At 36.6% G+C, this 24000-nt stretch overlaps 1 protein-coding gene and 1 long non-coding RNA gene across 9 annotated transcripts in view; one reads left to right on the top strand and one right to left on the bottom strand.

Moving 5' to 3' along the window:
- Positions 1-24000, bottom strand: part of LOC136839398 (uncharacterized) — a 441312-nt gene that overhangs the window by 351729 nt on the left and 65583 nt on the right. The window lies entirely within an intron of this gene.
- Positions 1-24000, top strand: part of twz (BTB/POZ domain-containing protein twz) — a 240450-nt gene that overhangs the window by 208390 nt on the left and 8060 nt on the right. For all 6 annotated transcript variants that reach the window (XM_067105387.1, XM_067105385.1, XM_067105384.1 and 3 more), the window contains 2 exons: positions 21106-21311; positions 23723-23907. In XM_067105387.1, the coding sequence (XP_066961488.1) occupies positions 21106-21311; positions 23723-23907 (391 nt within the window). The remainder of the gene's footprint in view (positions 1-21105; positions 21312-23722; positions 23908-24000) is intronic.

The following is a 24000-nucleotide window of genomic DNA, read 5'->3' on the forward strand; positions in this document are numbered from 1 at the left end:
ATATATATATATATATATATATATATATATATATATATATATATATATATATATATATATATATATATATATATATATATATATATATATATATATATATATATATAATGTATACATTATTGAATGCTGTATACTATACATGCATACCCACACTGTGCCACATCCTCTCTGTCTCTCTCTCTATACACTTGATTTGATGATTATTATATATATATATATATATATATATATATATATATATATATATATAAAATGTATATATTATTGAATGCTGTATATATATATATATATATATATACATATATATACATATATATATATATATATATATATATATATATATATATATATATATATATATATATATATATATATATATATATATATATATAAATATAATGTATATATTATTGAATGCTGTATGTTATACACGCATGCCCACACTGTGCTACGTCCTCTGAAAGTGATTCCATGTAGCCATTAAAATGAAAATGCGAGAGAGCTGTTAGAAGCTAAATGAAATGAAGCAAGCGTTGTTGCCTAATCAAGCAAACCAGAGAACGGGTCGAGAGAATACCGAGGAGAGGCTGCGAGTAAGACTCACGAAGCGCTGAGTAAAATGAGAAATGGTCTCATGATTAATTACACACTTGGCAGCAATGAACCCCAACCGGACAGACCACCTCTCGTTGGCTGACCCCGTGAATCGTGACCACAGGATAAACCTCGAACCACGCGCGCTCTCGCACACACTCGGCACCTCACGCACACATGCACTCACCGCAATACGAGTACATATGCGCACACACACTATATCTCGCATCCGTACAAATGTACACCACAATATTCGGTCATAATCCTATTATTTCAAGGTATCCTCCTTCCAGCTCTACTATTTTTAATTTTCGTAGATTTCCATTGATCTTTAACTCTCTCTCTCTCTCTCTCTCTCTCTCTCTCTCTCTCTCTCTCTCTGAAAACCCAATATCATGGAGATTCTAATTCTCTTTCTTTCCTGGTGCTTATCATAATTCTTTTCTCCTTGTTCCTTTTGGTTATATCCTGAGCGCCTATATCCCTCCAGTCCTTTACTTTTCCTTCTGCGCCTGACATCCTTCCAGAGGCGCTGATTTTTTTTTTCTTTTCTTTTGCTTTTATTTTATTCTTTTCAAGATCTCTCTATCTCTCTCTTTCTCTCTCTCTCTCTCTCTCTCTCTCTCTTTCTCTCTCACACACACATAGTGTTGATGGACAAGTGAATAAATGAGTATATATTATGTATATGTACATACATGTATAATAAATACATATATATTTATATATATATATATATATATATATATATATATTTATTAGAGAGAGAGAGAGAGAGAGAGAGAGAGAGAGAGAGAGAGAGAGAGAGAGAGAGAGAGAGAGAGAGAGAGAATTCGAAACTGAGAGCTTTGAATTTTCTCGGAAAACTACAAATAAGGATCCGGGGTCCGTAGTGTTCTAAGTAGATAGTATTTAGCGATGTACTGCAATGAGAGTGATGAACCAGAACCTCCAAACCAGAAAAGTTACAAAAACACAATTTACACATTAGAAGAATCAGAGTGACTGCATTTTGATTGTTTTTACCAATTTTGCTTTCACAATTCGTAGCCAAACCTAACGGAATTTAACTCAACCTAACATAACCATCTTTACCTAGTAAGGGGATCCAATCCCTGATCCCCCTACCCCACCCTACCCACCCACCTAACGGATCTTGAAATGCACGCAATGCACGCAAGAAATAATCACTTTACTTGTGTGTACAAATATCAAGTAACATGAAATGGAAGATAACTGAAATCGTAAAGGTCACAAATATCAGGGTTTATGTAAATCAAATGCATAAAAAATGTCCATGAAGTCATCGTGTAGTTTCCTAATAAAAATACGCGCAAAAATGGTGACAGTGTTACGCATGAGAAAAAAAACTTGACTTATAACTGGTGAGGGAGATGATATTGAGAGTAAGACATACATGTATTCTCGAATGATTCTCGAATAATTCTAGATCAAAGACACGTGAGAAAAGATCAAGAAAATAATAATCTTCACATCCACTTCTTTTAAACAAACCTTTAAGTCAATAATACAAAATTCTCGAAAAAAAAAACTAGAGCAGAGAACTGCAATTTCTTGTTAATCACCAGTATATCTGAAGCAAACAACAAAACTAGTCAAAATATCTATACTCACAAATTTCGTGCTGCATCAAAGACAGTGGAAAACACTTATCTATCGCAGAAAAATATCAGGCGTCTGTATCCCACCAACACAAAACAAACTGGTTGCTCCTGATCCATCCGTGATCATTTATATTCTTATTTAGATAAAGCAATGAGAACGTATTTAGACCAACAGCAAAGATAACGACGACCTCAATGCTCGATTTCTAAATGATGAATAAAAGACAAAAGAAGCTTGATCATAAATCTTCAACTGAATCCCCACAGCTTTGTAATCTTCATATTCTCTCTTGAAACAAAGTTTTCTTCTTAAGTCCAAATAAATCCGACAGATTATCAGATTAGTTCTGCTGTAAACCGCATTCGGTCCCCTGATTAGATAAAGAGCATTAATGACTTCATCGTCCTGGAGCCTCGATGGCTCGGTCGGTAGAGCAGCGGACTCGGACTTTATAAGAAGTTTGTGTCGGCCAGTCAGAGGGTGGACACTTTGCTATCCGTGTAGACACCACGGGATTATGTATGTAATCAACGGACAGGTTTGCTGAAAGCAAATGGGTGTTACAGACTAATACACACACAAACAGGGCCACTCCAACATCTTCTAAAAACATAACAGACGCGTTACACGTCTCGAACTGTCGGCCTAAACCGCTCACGTCTCCTCGCTGCTAGGGGAAAGGGAGTTGGGGATTTGGCACGATACATACACATATGTGCTACCGGAGTCTAAGCGGTGTCAGGCAGGGCAGCCGATCGAGGCTACGGTCTACCCCACCGTCAAATCAAAGTCCTTCAAAAGAAGGCATCGTGCTAACCCATATGAAAAATGGGAAAAAGCACGTTAAACGAAGAAGAAGAATGACTTAATCGTCCTAAAAAAACTATCGTCCATTAATGGAACCTAAGAGGAGAGAAACCTCTCTCTCTTTATTTATACAGGTACAGTAAAAATGAATGAAAAGAGTTGCAGCTAGGAGCCGAGGGGACGCTAAAAAGAGCCTTATGTAATGCCTACAGTGCACTTACTATCGTACAAGGGTTCGAATCACATGAAATAAGGACTCCTCCATTTATTCCCAATCTAGATTCATTGCTAAAGATAAGTGTATCTAAAACATAACTTCGAGAGGGTAAAGATGTTAATATGTCTAATACAAATACAAGTGTATGTAATGAAAGTGAAGGTGAGTTATATACAGTATATATATATATATATATATATATATATATATATATATATATATATATATATATATATATATATATATATAATGTAATGTATTAAAGAATGTAGTAAATAATAAGCTCGTGCGTAGTACAGTATGATGGGTTACGTGATAACCAACACTACTATGGGTGGTTTCGCACACCTCAAGGAGAGGAAACATTCATCTCTTTTACCGCATCGGATCCGGTGTTTCCAGTTGAAAATACTTCCAAAAAAGTGTGGAAATCAGAGATGTTAGAGGCCAGCATGACTAATAAAAATAATTTTTCAAGTTGGATTTACTAAAGGAGTGAGTATTAGTAGGGCGAGGCCAACGAGACCCCTCGTATTTAAAGTCAGCCAAAAGTGCTGAATAAAAGAAGAGGAAAATCGGTAAAAATATCAAGAGTTATTAAGTGTGATCATTAATAGTCTGCATCGCAAACAACCATTTCAATCATAACATGTTGCAATAAGACAGACGCGCAATTACGACATAAATCCGTTCTGTATTATTTGGAAAAAAATTTAAATCAAGTCATCAGAAGTCAGTCTTACGTTTTACCAACGGATGTAACATATAAATGTGAGCAGTGGGTGATTTTTTTGCAATTTTCTTAACAAAGCCCGTGAATTGTGACAATGAGGAAATAATCATTCCTTCGCGTTCATGAAAACTGTATGGAAACGAACAAAATACAATGTTCCTAGCAAACGAAACTGTGAAAAATTGCCGTGAAAGGAAACTAAGTTAAGCACATTAAGAACAGAACACATCATACTATTTATACGATTGTATAGACACTGGAAATTTGAGAGAGAGAGAGAGAGAGAGAGAGAGAGAGAGAGAGAGAGAGAGAGAGAGAGAGAGAGAGAGAGAGAGGTATAACTTGAGAAGACAGTTCAAAAAGGGACATAAGCCTAGAGAGAGAGAGAGAGAGAGAGAGAGAGAGAGAGAGAGAGAGAGAGAGAGAGAGAGAGAGAGAGAGAGAGAATGAAGTTAACAGGAAGAGTTGGAAGGTATGAAGAAAGATCAGAGGCGATCTTATTTCTTCATACCTCGAGGGTGACTACCCAGAGGAGACACCTGCGATCTCTCTCTCTCTCTCTCTCTCTCTCTCTCTCTCGTGTTCTTACATAATCTTTTCATAATAAAAAAAAAAAGTAAACTGAAGATGGAGACTGAGATATAAACCCTACTTTGGGCGTTATCACTGAAGGTCTTATGAATTAATCACGCATTATGAAATGACAAGACAGTTCCTGTCACTCTCTCTAACTAATACAAAAAAAAAAAAAAAAAAAAAAAAAAATCCGTCTTTCCTAAAGTTAATCTTCACTTGAAATAGTATTCGGAAGCAGGTTTTCCATTAGCTTGACGATGAAGCAGTATTCTTTGCTAGTAGAATTTTGTAAATCTGCTAAACTTTCGAAACCTCTGCAGTATTTATTCATGTACGTATAACTGATTCACGAAAATATGGAACGTGATGAATGTAATAACAAAGGCAAATGGCATTTTCCTTTATATTTATATATATATATATATATATATATATATATATATATATATATATATATATATATATATATATATATATATATATATACATATATCTCGACAAAGATAATCATTAAGTAATTACAGTTGATGTCCTAAAAAGTTGACGTGACCTTGTTTACAACTGCATCTGGCTTCAAACCTGGTAAACCTAACAGATAAGTTTCCTTGAATTTAAGGGTCAAAATTGCTAAGCTTATATCTTTCAGTGATGGAAAAGGACTCAAGCTCTCCCTTTTTTTGATATTTTTGGTTAACCTTTCCAAAGAGAGCACTGATATCCATAGGGAAATGATGCTATTTGAGGAAATTCCAAAAACCGGTACATTTTTTTAATATGTAGAAAAGCATGATGGCATAAGCAGCTAGATGATGCTCCTAGTTAATTTTTAAAATATTCCTACAAGTATAATTATATTGATGAGCGTTGAGGCAATACGTAGTGGAATAGTACTCATCGTAGTAAACAGGAAATTATGGAGATAAGGAAAAGTGGAGGTGAAATAATCACGCGTGGATACAGAGTTAAGAAACAGGTGTTTTACAGGAATAAACATTCATTGGTCTCATAAGGAAATGATCTCGCCAGGCAAACGATGAAAACGACACACAAACAAACAAAATCTGAAGAGGCAAACAGGAAAATCAGATGTTAACTACTGAACGCCTGATCAGGAAGTGCCGTTCACGTTCACAAAATGGAATCTGTATGACTGAATAATTCTGAATAAATACTGACGTCACCAGAGGAATTGTCAAGAACGGTTAGGGTGCATCATTAACGAGAACAACCATGGATAAATAAACAGTTAGCATGCATCATCAATGAAAAACAACCACGGATAATGGAGTCACCATTTTGACCCTTATCATCTAGGTCTTCGTAACAACTGTCACAAGTTTCACAGTCCCACCGCCATTATCATCACATTCGTCACAACCATTATCACGATCATCTCAGTCACATCCCCATCATCATCATATTCATCGTAGCCATCAACGTTTCCATCACCGTCTTCAAGTCTTCACAAAGATAAGACAAATAAGGAGGCAATAAGACATGGAGGAGTAAGAGAAGAGAGAGGCGAGCAGAGGAGGTGGAAGGGAGTGGGAGGGGAAAAGTGGGAGTGAAAGAGCAGAGTAGGAGTAAAAATGGTGGAGTAAAGAAAAGAATGCGAGGGTTAGATCGTCAGAGGCCCTCGGGGGGAATTCGTGATCTACCGGCTGAGGCGGACTTAGTTCCTCAGGGTATACGAGAGGAGCTTGGGGGTGAGGAGGAAGACCAGGAATAGACGCGGAGGAGGAGGAGGAAGAGAAGGAGAGAAGGAGAGTGACAAAGAATAAAATATGAGAGGAAGAGGAGTAAAAAATGAGAGGAAGAGGAGTAAAAAAAATAGAGGGAAATTAAATAAGAAATATGCCATAAGGTTATCAAGAAAACATTTAGATAAGAAAAATATACGATTAAGAAATGAAAATATGAATGAATATGAAGAGTAATATGCCCAGAGAGAAATTAAATCGGAGAGAAAAGCGAACACAATATTCAAGAGCTATCAGCTACAAAATGAAAAGATGTGAAAAAACAATTGAATAATGACACTTTTTAGCGTTAACGCACAAATGATAATGAAAACGTTCTCTTATTGTCAAGGGATTCCTCCTGCTTTATTGGACCAATAAGTTGCAGCAGTCTTAAACGAAACGCTGCAAATTGAGATTTATAAAGGAAAATAGCGACCCAGATCTTTCTAAGCGCTACTTATCAGAGCAATCCCAGTTGTTTACGAGCGATTTAAATCTACAAGAACCAGATTTAAGGAATGCTTAAAATGAATGCTTCGTAAATGCTTAGGCAAAACATCCGAATTTGTATAAAAAAAAAAAAAAAAAAAGTACAATCAAACGAAACCTTTGCCTTATATCTCAGTACCATCTTAATGATTTCATAGTTTAAAAATAGAATTTCTAAGATATGCACACAGAATATATATATATATATATATATATATATATATATATATATATATATATATATATATATATATATATATATATATATATATATATAATGCTGTGTGCATATCTTAGATATTCTATTTTCTAAAAAATATGAAATTATTAAGATGGTACTAAGATATGAGACAAAGATTTCGTTTGATTGTACATTTGATTATATATATATATATATATATATATATATATATATATATATATATATATATATATATATATATATATTATATAATGTACCTGATAGTTAACAGACTGAAGTGTACTGACTGTAGCTAACATGCCCGTCTCAAAGAGGTTTAATGGGAACCGGCAGGTTGACACCCTCAGGAACCACCGCGTCTACGGGGGAAAGGTATATGGAGAAAATTATGTACACATAAAAATTTATTTTTATGAGAAAGACAATTTACCTATCAGAGTACAATGAAATAAAAGACCATATGAAATAGATATTAACTATCTGAGAGAGAGAGAGAGAGAGAGAGAGAGAGAGAGAGAGAGAGAGAGAGAGAGAGAGAGAGACCATTTCGGCATTTGGTTCTCTTCCCACGGTACGGATCTCGACTCCACTTGAATACTTGACAAACTCTAAGGTAATTATATGCCAAATTTCACTAAAATATCCACTGATTAAAAATTGCATGGGCATATTTTGCATTAATTTGATATTTTTGAAATGTGGTTCGGTTAATGTTACAGACAATTAATTTTATATATGAATTACCAATAATTCCTTTTTTGTTAATATGATTAAAAGAAATATCACAAAATCAGAATGGACAAAAACAGAGACGTAACCTGGAACAGACTAATAAAATTATAGCGTACAACTACAACTAATTTTAAAAGTCTCGTTGTCTGGTATTTTCGGTATTGCTTAAAGATTATTAATTAACTCATTCTTTTTAGAATGAACTTTTTGCATTTATGTATCTGAGGAGATAAAATGGTTCACAATAATGTTTACAAATTATGTACTTGTACTGTAGCTTACTAGACTACAGAGATCATAGTATAATTCTAAAAATTCAGTATTATATCTACATTATTTTCAGACAATACTGCTAACCTTTTACTTTATTATAACAGTTAGGCACAGTACATATTCTGATTATATATATATATATATATATATATATATATATATATATATATATATATATATATATAATGTACTTATGTATGTATATATGTATGTGTATATATGTACGTATGTATGTATGTAATATATGTGTATAAATATATATACATATACATATATCTCAACTACAATAATTAGTGCTATTTCAACACACAGTTGGACTCAAATACCTCATTTGACTATGAAACGCATAACTTTCATGGAAAATCATGATTAACGTTCAAAATGAATATCACAACACTGCTTTTATTCACTATATTATGCATCAAAAATGGCAACAGCATAACCATGGAGTGCAATATTCAAGTCGCAACAAAGAATATCTTTGAACTGCATCTTAATATAAACTAGTGCGCAGAAACAAAAATCGTAATGACTTCAATGCTATATTCATAATCGCAAGAGGTAAAAGTGAGTAGAGAATGTTGCTGAACATTATGATATATAAAAAGAAATTAACTAAAAATCTAGTAACAGCCATACACTAAATAAAATATAATTAATAAGACGCCACTTTACGAGGACACCGACAGTTTTTGTTCCATACCCCAAACAGTAAGAGATACGGTGAGCAGAGTTGAATTCCTGCATCAGCAGAGAAAATTAGCAATATTCCGAGCATCATTTGCATGATGAGGTTCCACAAATAATTAAAAATGACGCGGGTATATGATGAGTATGCTAATGCAAGCATTTCTCTTTGGACTCGTAAAATTTCCGCGCTCTCAGATACATGTTACAACGAACGTTACCAGCTTCCCGGGGTCGTGGCAGAATCTGGCTTTGTGATAGTCTACCACACTGCAACGGAGCAGTGTTATGTCATTTCGTGGGAACACCACCTCCTGCTACTAATGCAGCTCCATCGAGTATGATTGCACGTGGTGTGCGAGCAAGTTACGCATCGTAAGCAACACCCGTCACCCTGAGGCCCAAGGTCAATTTTTTAGACCTTGCTGAGGCCTTTGGAGGGACGCCATACTGTATATATAACAAGACTAGACAAATTCGTGATTTTGTCTTCCATCGTAGCTTGTTGCATATACACTTGAATAAGAACAATTAATCCTTTGCTGTACCATTATTCATACTATATTACTCGTTCTCAGTATAGAAAAAGGAACCGTTTTTTTCTCTTGTGTTTTAAAGTAATTTTAAACAGACATCAATTTTCATGAAAAAAAAAAGCTGCAGTAATCTTGGCATACATAGTTAATACCAAGATTTCCTTTATGTATATTGTAAACATTATTTACCGGCTTGATTTCTGTTTCATACTTTCTTTAAGAAACAATGTAGGTCACATTTACTATAATCATAGCTGCGTCGAAAGACAGAAGTGATTATTATATGATTCGACGACTCTCTCTCTCTCTCTCTCTCTCTCTCTCTCTCTCTCTCTCTCTCATATATATATATATATATATATATATATATATATATATATATATATATATATATATATATATATATATATATATATATATATATATATATATATATATATATATATATATATATATATATCCTATTTATCATCTTGTTTTGGGGGATAGGACAAGAATTTAAAGATTTTTTTTTATCTCCACTATGGCATGTAGGATTAAACTAGAACTAGCGTATGCACACAAGTAAATCAAAATGAGAATATGCCTCTATCTATGTGAGTGTGTGTGTGTGTGTGTGTGTGTGTGTGTGTGTGTATTTTACTACTAAATGACAATGCACATGTGGCATTATCACCTTCAGGAGCATTTTTTTTTATCTAGTTTTCCTCATGTTTTCCAAACTGCAATTTTGAAGGCAAGATTTATGATACCCCCTTTATCTACTGTTATTCCGACAGCTTTTTCTGTTACTGATTCAAGGATATTAGCAGGGCAGTCTAAAAAACTACATTACCTACATAACAGCAGTGCAGCCATACATGCGAAAACTGAAATATAAGTAAAAAATTTAAAAGTAGCTAAGAAATATGATCGATATATATATATATATATATATATATATATATATATATATATATATATATATATATATATATATATAATTTAATATGTTACAAAGTAAAACGTGTAGAATATGTCCTTCAACACTGAGTGCCGTCAAGTAATGTCAGACGACATAACATTCCATATGATGCGACGTCCTCCAGCCAATGGCAAGGTGCCTCGGGAGGAAAATGTAATATGATGACAATGGCGTTCATGCAAACGAAAGAAAAAGGAAGAGGAGGATAATTTGATAAAAGTATGTGCAGGGGAAGGAGAAGTAAAGAGAAAAAGATATGAATTTGAAAATTCGTGAATAATGGAAAATGTGGAATGAAAACATATTAAGAAAGGGAGATTGAAAATGAAAGCATCAATGGGTAACAAACAAAAATACGTCAGTACGAAATGAAATTCTTGTTTTCACTTTTTTTTGCTACTGTTTCCTGTTTGTTAAAATCGTGTAGTTTATACTATATTTGAAATCGCATGTTCTACATACATACAGGACGGGTGATGGAGAGAGAGAGAGAGAGAGAGAGAGAGAGAGAGAGAGAGAGAGAGAGAGAGAGAGAGAGAGAGAGAGAGAGAGTCTTGTTTCAGTAAGGAGAGAATGCTAGCGGAGAGAGGGAGGGGGGGTTATAGTTTAGGGCGGGCGGCTTGTGGGCGGCGTGAAACAGGGGATAGGGCGGCGTAGCAGCGTCTCCCCGGGTTGGGTTCATATATATGCAAATGTGTCGCCCGCGGGGCTGCGACTGCCGCTCGCTCGCTCGCTCGCTCTCTATCTCTCTATTCCTCTTTCACTCTTCCCTCTATCCATGTCGCACCCTGCAGCCTAACCCACACCCACGTCACCTGAGGTCATTTGCTCCCATTCCTATCTGAGGGGGTGGGGGGGGCGGGGTGGGGGTGTGCAGGGGGAGCTGACTTGGAGGGAAGAGTGAGGCAAAGAAAACTGCACCCGACGTCCACACAATGGGGTCATCTTTCCCTTTTCCTTCAACACCCAGGCGAACGTCTCCACACACACACACACTCACACACACAGAGCAACCTCAGTTCTCCAATAACTTCAATTCCGGTTGCAATTGTTCTTCGATTAACACCTGCACACACAGTATGCTATGGATAAGTTTAAGGGTCATAAAAGAAAACCTTTATGGGCCCTTAAATTCTTAGAATGCAAAGAGTCCTTCATCTTACGAGTGGTTTCACGCCGAATGGGGTGGGGCTTACCTTGTCGAGGGTCCCTCGTCCTTAACTAAAATATGGCTGCACACAATTCGAGTCCAACAGAGTATGATTAACTCAGATTTCTTATTATACTGTCTCTCTACGCCCAAACCACGACCCATACGAGTCGACATAGAACAGTACATAATTCGCTGCTTAGGTCAGAGAGAGAGAGAGGGAGAGAGTGAGAATGTTTACGTGGATAGTATTTACTTTAAAGGGCAACCGTGTTTTTTTCTTTTTCTCAAATGAAAAACCCAAAAAAAGGAAGTGTGAATGTCTGAAAGAGAGAAGGACTGTGTCACTCAACTCCCGCTCCTTCGGGAGTGGCGGAGGGGATTATAAGCTTCCTCATGCACCTACTTCTTCAGAACTTATCCAAATACATAAAAGAAAAAAATGAAAAATCTTCCTGTCTTGTATAACATTTCAATTACACTAATGCAGGTTGGCTGATGGCCGGGCAGGTTTTGTGCCAGAATAGATAAGGTGTTAAAGATAGGAGGCCTGATTAGAAGTCCTCAATTCTGACCAACCAACTGCACACTCGCAGACTTCTACCAATGGTACGATTATCAGAACAGTAATAAGTTATTTTTATTCTGTATACCATTAGGTAACGCTTTCGCAATAGGCTTTAACTGCAAAATTAAAAGCTATGTGATACGACAAATCTCTTGTAGGGTATTTGAATCGCTGACCTGTGAATTACCTGTCCAACGCTTCATGTACCCAGCTATTAAGTTCATCAAGAGGAGGTTTAGCTTAATATTTATTTCGAAGTGATACGGCCTACTTATTAATCTGATTTATGATAACCTGGCTGTAGAGCCAAACACTAGGGCACTTTCAGCCCATCAGCTCTTAAAACAGTGAAAAGAGGGAGTTGGAGTGGATGGACACCCAGCTGGAGGAAATGGAGCGGTAACTGATGTAAAGTAAAGGGATAAAAAGTGAGTATAACTAGGCCTAGGGCGAAGGGACACTACAAACACATAGTAATGCCCACAGTGAATTAAGTGAGGTGCACGGACGGCACTAACCGCCCCCCCCCCCACAAGATTACCCTATAATGCATTCAAAATTGATGCAAGGATTATTTACAACAGAAGTGTTAATAACGACATCTGAGGAGAAGTCTATATAGTGAAACCACCAAATTTCACAGCACAGCAATTGGTTGAAGCTGAAATCTTTATGAAACTTATACAACAAAGAGTTCCCAGTAACATGAAGTGCACTTATACTTTTATTTATTGATCCATTTACTGTTTATTTCGAGTTAAAACCTATAGATTCACACACCGCAATCACTCGCAACGCGGAATCATTAATCAATTCAAATTTAATCTTAGAAACATGATGAATTGAATTCAAACCGATGGGTGAGTTAATCAATTAATCAGAGAATCCAGTCGTGGAATATATGTTCATAACAACTTTGAAAATATCGCATGGCTTTATTTGCATTTTTCTATCGCACGCCAGGTATATAATAATAATAATAATAATAATAATAATAATAATAATAATAATAATAATAATAATAATAATCTATCTAAACGTGATGCCACCAAAAGAATACAGTGACAGAAAAACTAGAGTTGTACAAAACTATATTGCTTAACACAAAATAAAAACAAGGATAGAATCGTGACTGTTAATTATAGCAATTTTCAATACTGATCAGACCTTAATGTACAAGTCGGGAAAGTCTTGCAGACCTGTTTATCAAAAAAACAATGTCATCTTACCTTGTATGTCTATGGCACATGCAACACGAAAACTGCACACCCAACCCATCACAAACAAATAAAATTACCTTTTATGTTATCCAGTTGTGATTCCCTGTTGCTTTTTGTGAATCTTAGCATGTTTTAATTAAATACATCGATTTATTTTTAACTATTATTCTTAGCTGTTTGTGGCCTAAGTATTATTAATTATTATTATTATTATTATTATTATTATTATTATTATTATTATTATTATTATTATTATTATTAAATTCTTGTTTTCGTTTGAAACATGAGTGTCTCATATAGCTGTAACATAAGCAACAGTTTTCACTATATTAAAATTATTAAAATATTTCTATATTCGAAATACGAATACCTTTTAAGGCTGAATCACACGCAACATTTTTCATTATTATTATCATAATTAAAACATTTCTGTGCTCGAAACATGGGTACCTTACACTGTCGTATCACATGCAAGTGATGAAAACGAACGATCTCTTCTTTGCTTCCTACTCTCTTTTGAATCGGTATTGTGCATGAAAACCCGTCTGACCACTTTCCTCTCGCTCCACCGACGAACATTACCCGAGGACGATCGAAACGCTACACCAAAACAACCCAACCGAGCCTAGGCGGTTTCCTCTTTAATGCACCAATACCTCTATTACCGGCAAGACAGCTGAACGGGGCCAAACTGCTGAAATCTGAACGTGTTTTCCAAGATAATCACCATATACATCAAGATATATATATATATATATATATATATATATATATATATATATATATATATATATATATATATATATATATATATATATATATATATATATATATATATATATATATATATATATATATATATATATATATATATATATATATATATATATATATATATATATATATATATATATATATATATATATATATATTATATATATATATATATATATATATATATATATATATATATATATATATAATTGTAATTGTATTTGTGCGAATGCCCAATTTTCACAGTTCTAGCGTACCTGACAGGATTTAATCCCATCTACATCCCGTCCTTTTAGTTCTGAAGATGAATCTAGTAAATAGTTTAGTTCAAGTCAAACAAAAACTAAACAACTCAAGCCTCCAAAGAGGTAATTTCGTAACTCTTGCAGAGAAACAACTGCTAATCGCTAAATCCAGTAGGCCCCTTTTGTAAATGCTTAGCAAAGCACCAACAGGGAGGAGAATGGTATATACGTCATAAACACACTACACGGATGAAAAACTGGGCGATTCGGACCTCCAAATTGCAGCCTTACGACAAACAGCTCATGGCATAATGTCTGCATCGGAATGAGTGTCGGTGCAAAATCCAGGGAGCTCCCTTTGCGAATGCTAAGCAATGCAGCAACCAGCATGAGGGAAGGGAGAGCAACGCGAGCTTTAGAATAACAAAGGGAGTCTTCCCCTTCTTTTTCCGCTGAAAAAGGGGTTCTCGCCCCCTTCCTGTTTTGTATCAAATGATATCGGGAAGCGAACAAAATACGGGCGAATTACATTTCCTCGAAATAACGCTTCTGTGCGCTCCATCAACCTGTGTGTAATATCCGGCATGTAGTCGGATCCTGATTAGATATTTATGATCATACCTTTACGTGAGCCCGTGCTTCAGCTACGGCAATTCATCATAAACTTTGAGCAAATTAATATTTCATTTTAATTTTCTCTCCGGAGAGGGTCGATTTTTTTCCCTTCTCTACATACGTAGTACTGGCATGGTATTATTCATAAGGTTAGTTTACTCAGGAATAGAGGAGGATTTCCTCAAGACAGCGACGAATCCGAGTGAAACATGACGTCACGCCTTGGCCATTTGGGTTCCTTCGCTTTCTATAGTCTCCACTTTCTTCATTTTCTCGCAAACTGATCACTGAGTCAATACAATTGTCGGTCAAGTGAAGAGAAAACGTTGCTATACAAACAACATCTGTCTGGCTTTATCACTTTTTATTTTATTTGGTTTGCTTAGCTTAAGCCGGCCTTGTGCCAGCACGAGCCTTCGGAAAGGTGTTGAAGAAAATAGGGTATCCGATGTGGACTTCAGACCCTGCAGAACTAACAGAGACAGTTTCCTATGGGAGCCAATGTACTGAGCATGAGATGTGTGTATAACTGTTGCATTCAAATCTCAAAACCGCCATACAGCGTTTAATCCTTCTCCTTTTTCCTATTTGTTGTCTCCAATCTTTGGTATCCATATTCCCTCATGCCATTAGCTAAAATTTTCTGTTAGAACGATTACAATAATTGCTTAATTTCATGAACTAGAGCAGAGCAAACGGGGTCTCCTTATTTTTTAAAAGAAACAAGTTCAGGGTTAATGGTAATGGCATCGTTATTATCATTACATCTTCAATAAATACTTTTCACCCTTCATGATTATCACAGGTAACCTAACTAAACGGTCAAGTCCGAAATAATGAGACCCTAAAATAACCAAAACTCGAAACCAACTTTCCCCTCTAAACTTTCTTTTCTCACCTTTTCTTCCTTATTTTCCCGGACATCTCAAAGTTTGCAAACGGCGGCCACATACACATAATCGTGATGACCTTGAAGACTTTTCAGAAGTAAGAGGGGGACAAGAAGTACAGGAGCGAGGAGGATGTGAAATGAAAAGAGTAAAGCATGAGAGAGAGAGAGAGAGAGAGAGAGAGAGAGAGAGAGAGAGAGAGAGAGAGAGAGAACCAGCCACGACGAGACCTGTTGGGTGTACTTGGAGTAGCACTTGAGAGGACCGGGCGCCTAATCACCCAGGAAAACTCTTGCAACGATGCGATGAGGAAGAAAGAGAGGCTGGGGGTAGGGGGGGGAGATTCGGGAGACATGTCAATGAAATGAAAAGAGAGAGAGAGAGAGAGAGAGAGAGAGAGAGAGAGAGAGAGAGCTGCACGAAGGTGGGAGCGAAAGGAGGAAAAGTTGAGAATTTCAATAGAAAAAAGAAGAAAAAACGTTAAGTCTATCATAGTAAAACAACAACCCTCCGGACCGTGTTTAAGGTAAGTGTGAATGTAAGAGAGAGAGAGAGAGAGAGAGAGAGAGAGAGAGAGAGAGAGAGAGAGAGAGAGAGAGAGGAACAGCTGAATAAGGAAGAAGAGGGAAGAGTCTACATACAGTATGTATAAAAGGAGACAAGCTCCTGGACAGTGTCTAATCTCTTTCTATTGTGATACATTTTTCTTTGGGAACGACAGTTTCTTCGGTCGTTATTAGATTTGCTCTTGGAGGGCGGGGGCTGGGAGGGGGGGATAGAAACCCAGAGGGGAAAAAGGGGCTTTGGCTTTAAAATACTCTTCACCGGGAGAAAACATTCCAAGGAAAATTAGCTACAAGACGAATAAAAGGACGTAAAGAAAAAGCCTACCTTACGCTACTAGAGACAATAAATCAGAACTTTATGCATTCCAACACGTCCACTCAATATGTACATCACATAGAGAATGAAAAGCTTCAATAAAACATCAGAGAATGAAAAGCTTCAAAACAGAGATCAATAAATATTAAGAAAAATATTAATAACAAAATACAGCGCACATGTATAAGGAAATCAAAAGGAAAAACAATATGATCAAGAACTCTTGAGAAAAAGAAAAACTATTAAATATACATTTCCATGATAGGAAGACTCGTGTAATGGAACTTCATGAATAATAATAATAATAATAATAATAATAATAATAATAACAGAGAACGTAACTCCATTGAAAGATAAAGATGGATAACTTGATTAAACCGATCGAGCTTACCATAAAATATGTATTCAAATTTATATGAACGTGTATGAGTCTGTATGAGAGAGAGAGAGAGAGAGAGAGAGAGAGAGAGAGAGAGAGAGAGAGAGAGAGAGAGAGAGATGAATGAAGGGGAAGGACTGATGGGCAAAAGCAAGACGAAGAAAAAGAGGAAGACGGAGAAGAGGGTGGCCCACAGGCAGGAGCTGATGAGAAGGCTTGGAGGCAGAGAGAGAGAGAGAGAGAGAGAGAGAGAGAGAGAGAGAGAGAGAGAGAGAGAGAGAGAGAGAGGTTGAACTAAGAAGGGAGGAGGGATGGCGGAAGAGGTGTAGAGGGATAAGTAAGGAAGGGGGAATGGGGGGAAGGGGATCCTTCAGAGGATCCCCTCGGGGCCAGGAGGAAGGAGGCCGGATGAAAGCATCCCGCCCTCGGGATGTTTGCCTCGACCAAATTGACATTCTTGCAATTTGACTGACTTTCCCCTGGATTAGGAAAACGAAAGGATGGCTCCGGGCCTCCTCCTGACAAGCCTCCAGTTTGGATTATTTTTCCCATGAAATTGGCGGAGCAGGAACCTCCCCCCTAATTACTTACGTGAATTATTTATTTCTAGCTCCCCGTTTACTAGCAGCCTGATTCCCACCCCTACCCCCCCCCCACAAAAGCTTGAATTAAAGGGACCAACTTCCGCGCAAAAGGGGGTGGGGGTAGGTTTCCATTCTTAAGGGATTTTAATATATTGCTCCCGACTGTTTAATGTCAACAAAGAGGCCGAATCCTTAAGCTTTTGTTGGCTCGATACATAGAGGTCCCGCTCGCCGATTCAGAGCCCAGCTGGAAAAAGTTCCCTTAATTAGAATTTAAGCTAGTTTACGTGATTTCATTTTTACCCTTTCTTTCGATCCCTGCTTCATCCGGACTCGAACTGGAAACTCAATAAATCTTTCAATTCGATCCTCCTGGCCTGACGTGGAATCTAGACAGTAAATGGTTTTTATTTGATTAAGTATTACAAAGTAGAGGAATGTACAAACTCGGAAAGGACTACCAATTATGGAATTTCAGTGAAGCTTGGTTGGATGTCTGCCATACTTAGAAAGTCTATATTTTTTTCAGTGTAATGATTGTGGTAAAACATGAGAGGAGAAATATACAGAGAAAAAGTCAGAAATTTCTGACCTGTCCTACAGATGAGAAATTTCTGACTTTTTCTCTGTTTCTCCTGTCACGCTTTACCGCAATCATTGCACCAAAAAAATACACACTTACTAATCATGAAATTTCAGTAATTTCAACACCGATGTCTATTTTTAGATGAGAAAATAGTAATGTCTTTCTCTGTTCGTTTATCTAATTATTTACCTACCTAGCTATTTTACAACATGATCACAAAACACACTGCCTCGTAAAGCCTTGCAAATTTGCAGAACCCTTCCATCCGGACCATGCTCATTATAATATATAGGGCTAATACTCCCAGAGCACCGATGTCCCTACGACCAAATTTTTCTAATAATGAACGCCTGAATTTTTTCCAACAACATGTATATGCAATCACTACGCATTAATTCAGAACAGAAACTTAGTATGAAAACGTAAAAAACAGTCGTCCTGTTAAGAAGGCTCCTTACAAAATATTCACAAACGATGCTTCCTTCTCTAAGTTTCTGTTCTCGTGCATTAGCCAAATACCATCAGGTTACTGATTTAATCCCACTGGAATACACTGATAAACCCATCACTTACAAGATCCTCACGTAACGGTTGTAAAACATTCAAGTGCAATTTACATCACAGAGTAATGACTTGGGAACATTAGTTTAAGTGCCCTTAAGTCTTAAGGGATGTAGTTGCTAACCCCACGCATTTTTCTTGACACCAGCAAGCGCTGGTACACACTTGCAGCGGTTGAACCCATGGGGGGTCCAAAAAGAGGACAGGAGGGTGGAAAACATGAGTCTATTTAAATTTCTAAAATTTTAGGAAGCTGAAAAATTAAAAAAAAAAATAGACAAATAATCTTTTAAAAATTTTAACTTGGCATAAAATCATATTTTTCAAGATTCAGAACCTAATTCTTTTCCTTCAAACAACCTGTGCAGAGTTTGCGAGATTTATCTATGAAATTCTTCATGAATGCTTAAATCTAATAAGAAACTATAAGAAAGCAATGTCTAAAACAAAGAGCATTCTTGTGTAGAATGATATTTGGAAATCTACACCATACAAAAGTATCTGATTTTTATTTACTTATTAGCTGAAATACAGGTGAGAAATCTTAACTTGGACACCAAGTAATAACAGAACACATGTTAGGTAAGGATATCTATATTATAAAAACAAGCTTAAAAAATAAACATGGATAATAAGTAACAACTGAAAATTACTATTATGGAGCGAAATCAACTAAAAATAAACTGGCCTAAATATAAATTTAATAAGGAGACTAAACACCGTCAGAAAATTGGCATTTTGAATGGACATCTGTCAAGTACAAAACAGGCTTCAAGAAAGAACGAAAGAAAGAAGAGGATTCTGAGGCTACGCCCTTGGCTATGCTAATAGCAAACAATTCCACTCCGCTTTCTTTTTGTTTCTTTATTCAAACGCTGCCAGTTCACTGACACCAGTGACTCTGCAAAATTCTGAGGGCTCGGGTTAAGCTGCCTTGCCCAAATAAGAATCACATACCCAATTTTAAGGCATGTTCTGGTCTTGTATCATAAATGCGATTATTGTAAGCAGCTCTCATAATCATAAAGTTGACAGTATTTTTAGAGTATCCTAGAACATCTTAATAGTTATTGTTCTTTTTCACGCCTTTCCTTCGTGCATAAAGCAGTAAGATTCTACTGCATCAAACATGGTTGCTAGCAAAAATAAAATGGAAAATAAGGCACGTTTGAGAAACACCCAGCAGACCTCCTTATGTAGTGTCAAGCTGAAGTCCATCATAAATGGCACTGATATTTCTGGATTTTTTTTTTTTACTTTTGAACCAATCAAGCGTGACTTAAGGCAACGGGACAAGTGACCCAACCTTGGAATCCCTTCTTCTAATGCTTAAACACAGAGCAGTATGAAAAATAACATGGACAGCGAATAAGTCATCAGACGGCAACAGTCATAAATTCATTGCACTACACCTTCCAAATTACAGGAAGGAGGAAAAAAAACGTTGTAATGTAATCTTTTACAATAAATTCAGAGGATGTACATACAGATAAATAATCAATACACAATCCCAATTAACAAACCTGTCCCCAGCGTCTGGGGAGAGAAACGAATGACATAAAAGACATGAAAGGCACTACAAAATTATACCTGTTAATATAGTTAAGCAGCAATGAATCAATTAGGTAACAATTAACAAGGCTGCTGTTCCTCGCTTCATAGCGCACCGACAAACTGAACACAAACAAGCAAACAAGGACGGCATCACAAACAGACACATGCATACAGATTACAGTTAGCAAGCCTTCTCCTCCCTGCGACTCAGGACATACAAGGCGAACAGACAAATACATACAGTTGGAGGCATAAATAGAGACAAAATACCAACCACCGGCTGAATCGAGGTGAGGGGCAGAACAAACAACGAAGCCGTCATTCTTTTCCGGGCCGCATTTACTGTTGTTTGTTTTGCATACTTAAATCATCGAGGTTAATTTCCTCGATAACTGCGGCTTGTGTGCTTAACCCTTTCAGGGAAATGGCCACTTCTCCGATGATTTATGAATGTCAGCCCCCTCTCTCTCTCTCTCTCTCTCTCTCTCTCTCTCTCTCTCTCTCTCTCTCTCTCTCTGTGTGAAAAGAAATCTGAAATATTGCCATTCCTCTCTCTTTCTCGTAATTTATTACTGATGCTATATTAATTAAGAAATCCCATCTAACTGTGCAATTTGAGGAAATGGTTTCTAAGGTGACCACAATTCAGACTATGTTAACGGAAGCAGATTGAGAATTAACATGGCTATCGAGAAGGCTGGCGCTAGAGAGAGAGAGAGAGAGAGAGAGAGAACGCATAAATAAACTCTGACACTACTATGAACACGTTCCTGATCTTTCCCATCACCAACAATTCCACATTCCAATTTGGCACAGTTCCTATGATTTTATTATTACTAAGAGAGAGAGAGAGAGAGAGAGAGAGAGAGAGAGAGAGAGAGTTATTATCATATTATTTAACTTTGATCTCTACCAACAGGTTCCCGGAGAGTCGCCTGGCACGTCTCTTCAACGGCACCATTCCCATCGTGTTGGATTCCCTCAAACAGCACTACTTCATCGACCGAGACGGGAAGATGTTCCGACACATCCTGAACTATATGCGCCACGGCAAGACCCTCTTGCCGGACGACTTCACTGACCACGACCTCCTGCTTGAGGAGGCCAGGTTCTTCGAGATCAGCGGTGAGTCTCTTTTTTAGTCTTTATGTTTTTGTATTAGCTGCACGAATTTTGAATTCCATCTTATTTAACAAATAAAGTCTACTGATGACCTTTTCAGGTATATACCTCTGAATTTATTACGTCTACTTACTGATAATTTCGTTGCATATTTATAAATTGTAAATAGGCATTTATAAATCTTATCAAGTCAATTAATCAATCTTAACTGATAATGGTAAAAAGAACTTATCTGTCTATTCACTTATCATTTCTACGGTGTTTTCCTTTACCGCACCTGAAAAAGGAAAGATTTCATAGGATAGCAATGGCCAATAATGACAGAAATAAAAGAAATAACCATGCAAAGGAACTTTACCCATTACCATTTTTATTCATATTTTATTTGGTTATTTTCCATCTGCAACATTTTTTACATGATAACAACAACCAACAGTAAAGGGACCAACAACAGATATTAGGATGAACATGATTGTTTTTATTTGATATGTTTTTACAACATTAATTTACATCTCTGAGGCGTTTTCGTTATCTTAAAAAGAAAGGCGGAAACACGAACACCAAAGAAAGAAGAACAAGAAATACATGGAAGGGAGTTGGGAGGGGGGGGAGATTAAGAGAAGTGTCAGTGCAGGTTGGGAAGTTGGTGGATGAGGGCCGGAGAAGGACTGAAAAAACTTGGGGTTCCAGATTGAAGTGTCACAGGTTGTGGCAGTTCCTACTGTAACTTTTCTTTGAAATCCAACCATCTTTTTTCGCAGCTTCCTAACGAAGTTTCGTTCTGGGAATCTGAATCACCTACGAAAAGTCAAATGGGGATATGCCAATTTGTTCTCAAAGCTCTCGTCGGTACAGTTAATGAGTGTATGATCTTGAATATCTTATACGTTCAAGTTCAACAGTAATAATTAATGTCTTTAAAAGTACATCATTTGTTAGCAAAAGTAGGATTCTTTATACAGTTATTTTTTTTTACATCAGTCAAGTCGCATCATATAACTGTTAACCTTCAAGTTACCTTTATAGTTATAAACAGACGTCCATCAACAGACTATCACAGCCAAGTACAAAATCGCGGCCATAATTAGGAAATTAAAATCTCCGGGGCTGAGCTCGCGAGCCTTCTTAAGAGAATATTAAACATCAATTAAAGAAGATGCTTAACTGAAAACTAACAATTACTTGCACTCCTTTTTTCACCAAATTTCTATATTCGCTTTTGAGGGAAATGATTGTATTAGCTTACCAGAAAATATACAACCAAAAATGATTCCCTGTGATAAATTATTAATTAATAAAATTAAACTCTTGTAAGGCTTACATAAACAAAAATTTAGTAACTTTTCCGAAAACGACAATCTATGATTTTCTAGTTAGTTTATGACGTAAAAGACCTTTCACCACAAAAGGTCTTCCTAAACTTTGAATCCAAGACGAGTTTTAGCCTGCAGTTTGAGACGTAAAATACGTTCGGATTCGTAATAATAATGAATATAAATTTACGTAAATATACGTATACATGTTAAGTATACTTGTATAATAATGATAAAGACCCCGGTGATATGGCAGGCAAAAGAAAACGTTAAACGCTAGACACCGTTTTTATCCTGAAAGTTCTATAAGACAGTAACCTTTTCACGGAAGACCGAAAGAAAAGCAAAAGAAAAACCATAAAAACTTTTGATTTCCATAAGCTTCATAATCACCAATTTTCGAAGAATGTCCTAATAAAGTTGATTCTTCCAAGCATAATATATTTGCGGTGCCCATAATGACCTCGGATACGTTTTCCAATGAAAACCTTACATTAAAAATATGAAATGTTCTGTAAGGTTTGCCAAGAAAATTGTCGACACTTGTAAAAGACAGTTTTCTAGTATTTAATGCAAAACGCATTAAACCCGTTAAACTTTAACCCAAGTAAAATTCTAGCTAAATGGTTGTTCTACTAACAGTGACCAACCTGTTAGAAATGATCCATCTCGAAATGTCATGATTAGCCTCAGTGTGGTCCGATCAATAAAAAATGGTGAGTGATAGTGCTATAGTAAACGACCATCATTAAAATATTAAAATGTCTGCCTAAACTGAAACCTGATAGTGATACAAGATAATAAATATTAAGTTCTATGCTTCACCACTTCTATCGTATCATACCTATTATGATGCTACCTGTCATGTCATATGCCCTCTCTCTCTCTCTCTCTCTCTCTCTCTCTCTCTCTCTCTCTCTCTCTCTCTCTCTCTCTCTCTCTCTCTCTCATATAAGAACCTTGCTAGATTCTCACCTGTTAGTAGAACTGAAGCTTATATATGTCACCTGCTAGTAGAACTGCAGCTTATATATACGAACGTATATCTGCAAACCAAACCTCTCTAACCGCACCTGACGCGAGCACCTCCCGTCTCCACAGGTCTGGTGAAGCAGGTGGAGGAGATGAAGAGGGCCCGTCAGGAGGCCCGCAAGGCGTCCTCGCAGTCCTCACAGTCGCCACAGACACCGGCGTCGCTGAATTCGTCATCCAGCTCCTCCTCAACCATCAGACACAGGCCCCTCGTCAATGGCATCAAGAAAGAAGACGACGGCCATGGATATGATGTAAGTGACGGCCATATATATAGTTTATTATATATATTATGACGTGACGCCCATATATATAGTTTATTATATATATATATATATATATATATA

Source organism: Macrobrachium rosenbergii, chromosome 6 (assembly GCF_040412425.1).
Source record: "Macrobrachium rosenbergii isolate ZJJX-2024 chromosome 6, ASM4041242v1, whole genome shotgun sequence".
Classification (NCBI taxonomy): domain Eukaryota; kingdom Metazoa; phylum Arthropoda; class Malacostraca; order Decapoda; family Palaemonidae; genus Macrobrachium; species Macrobrachium rosenbergii.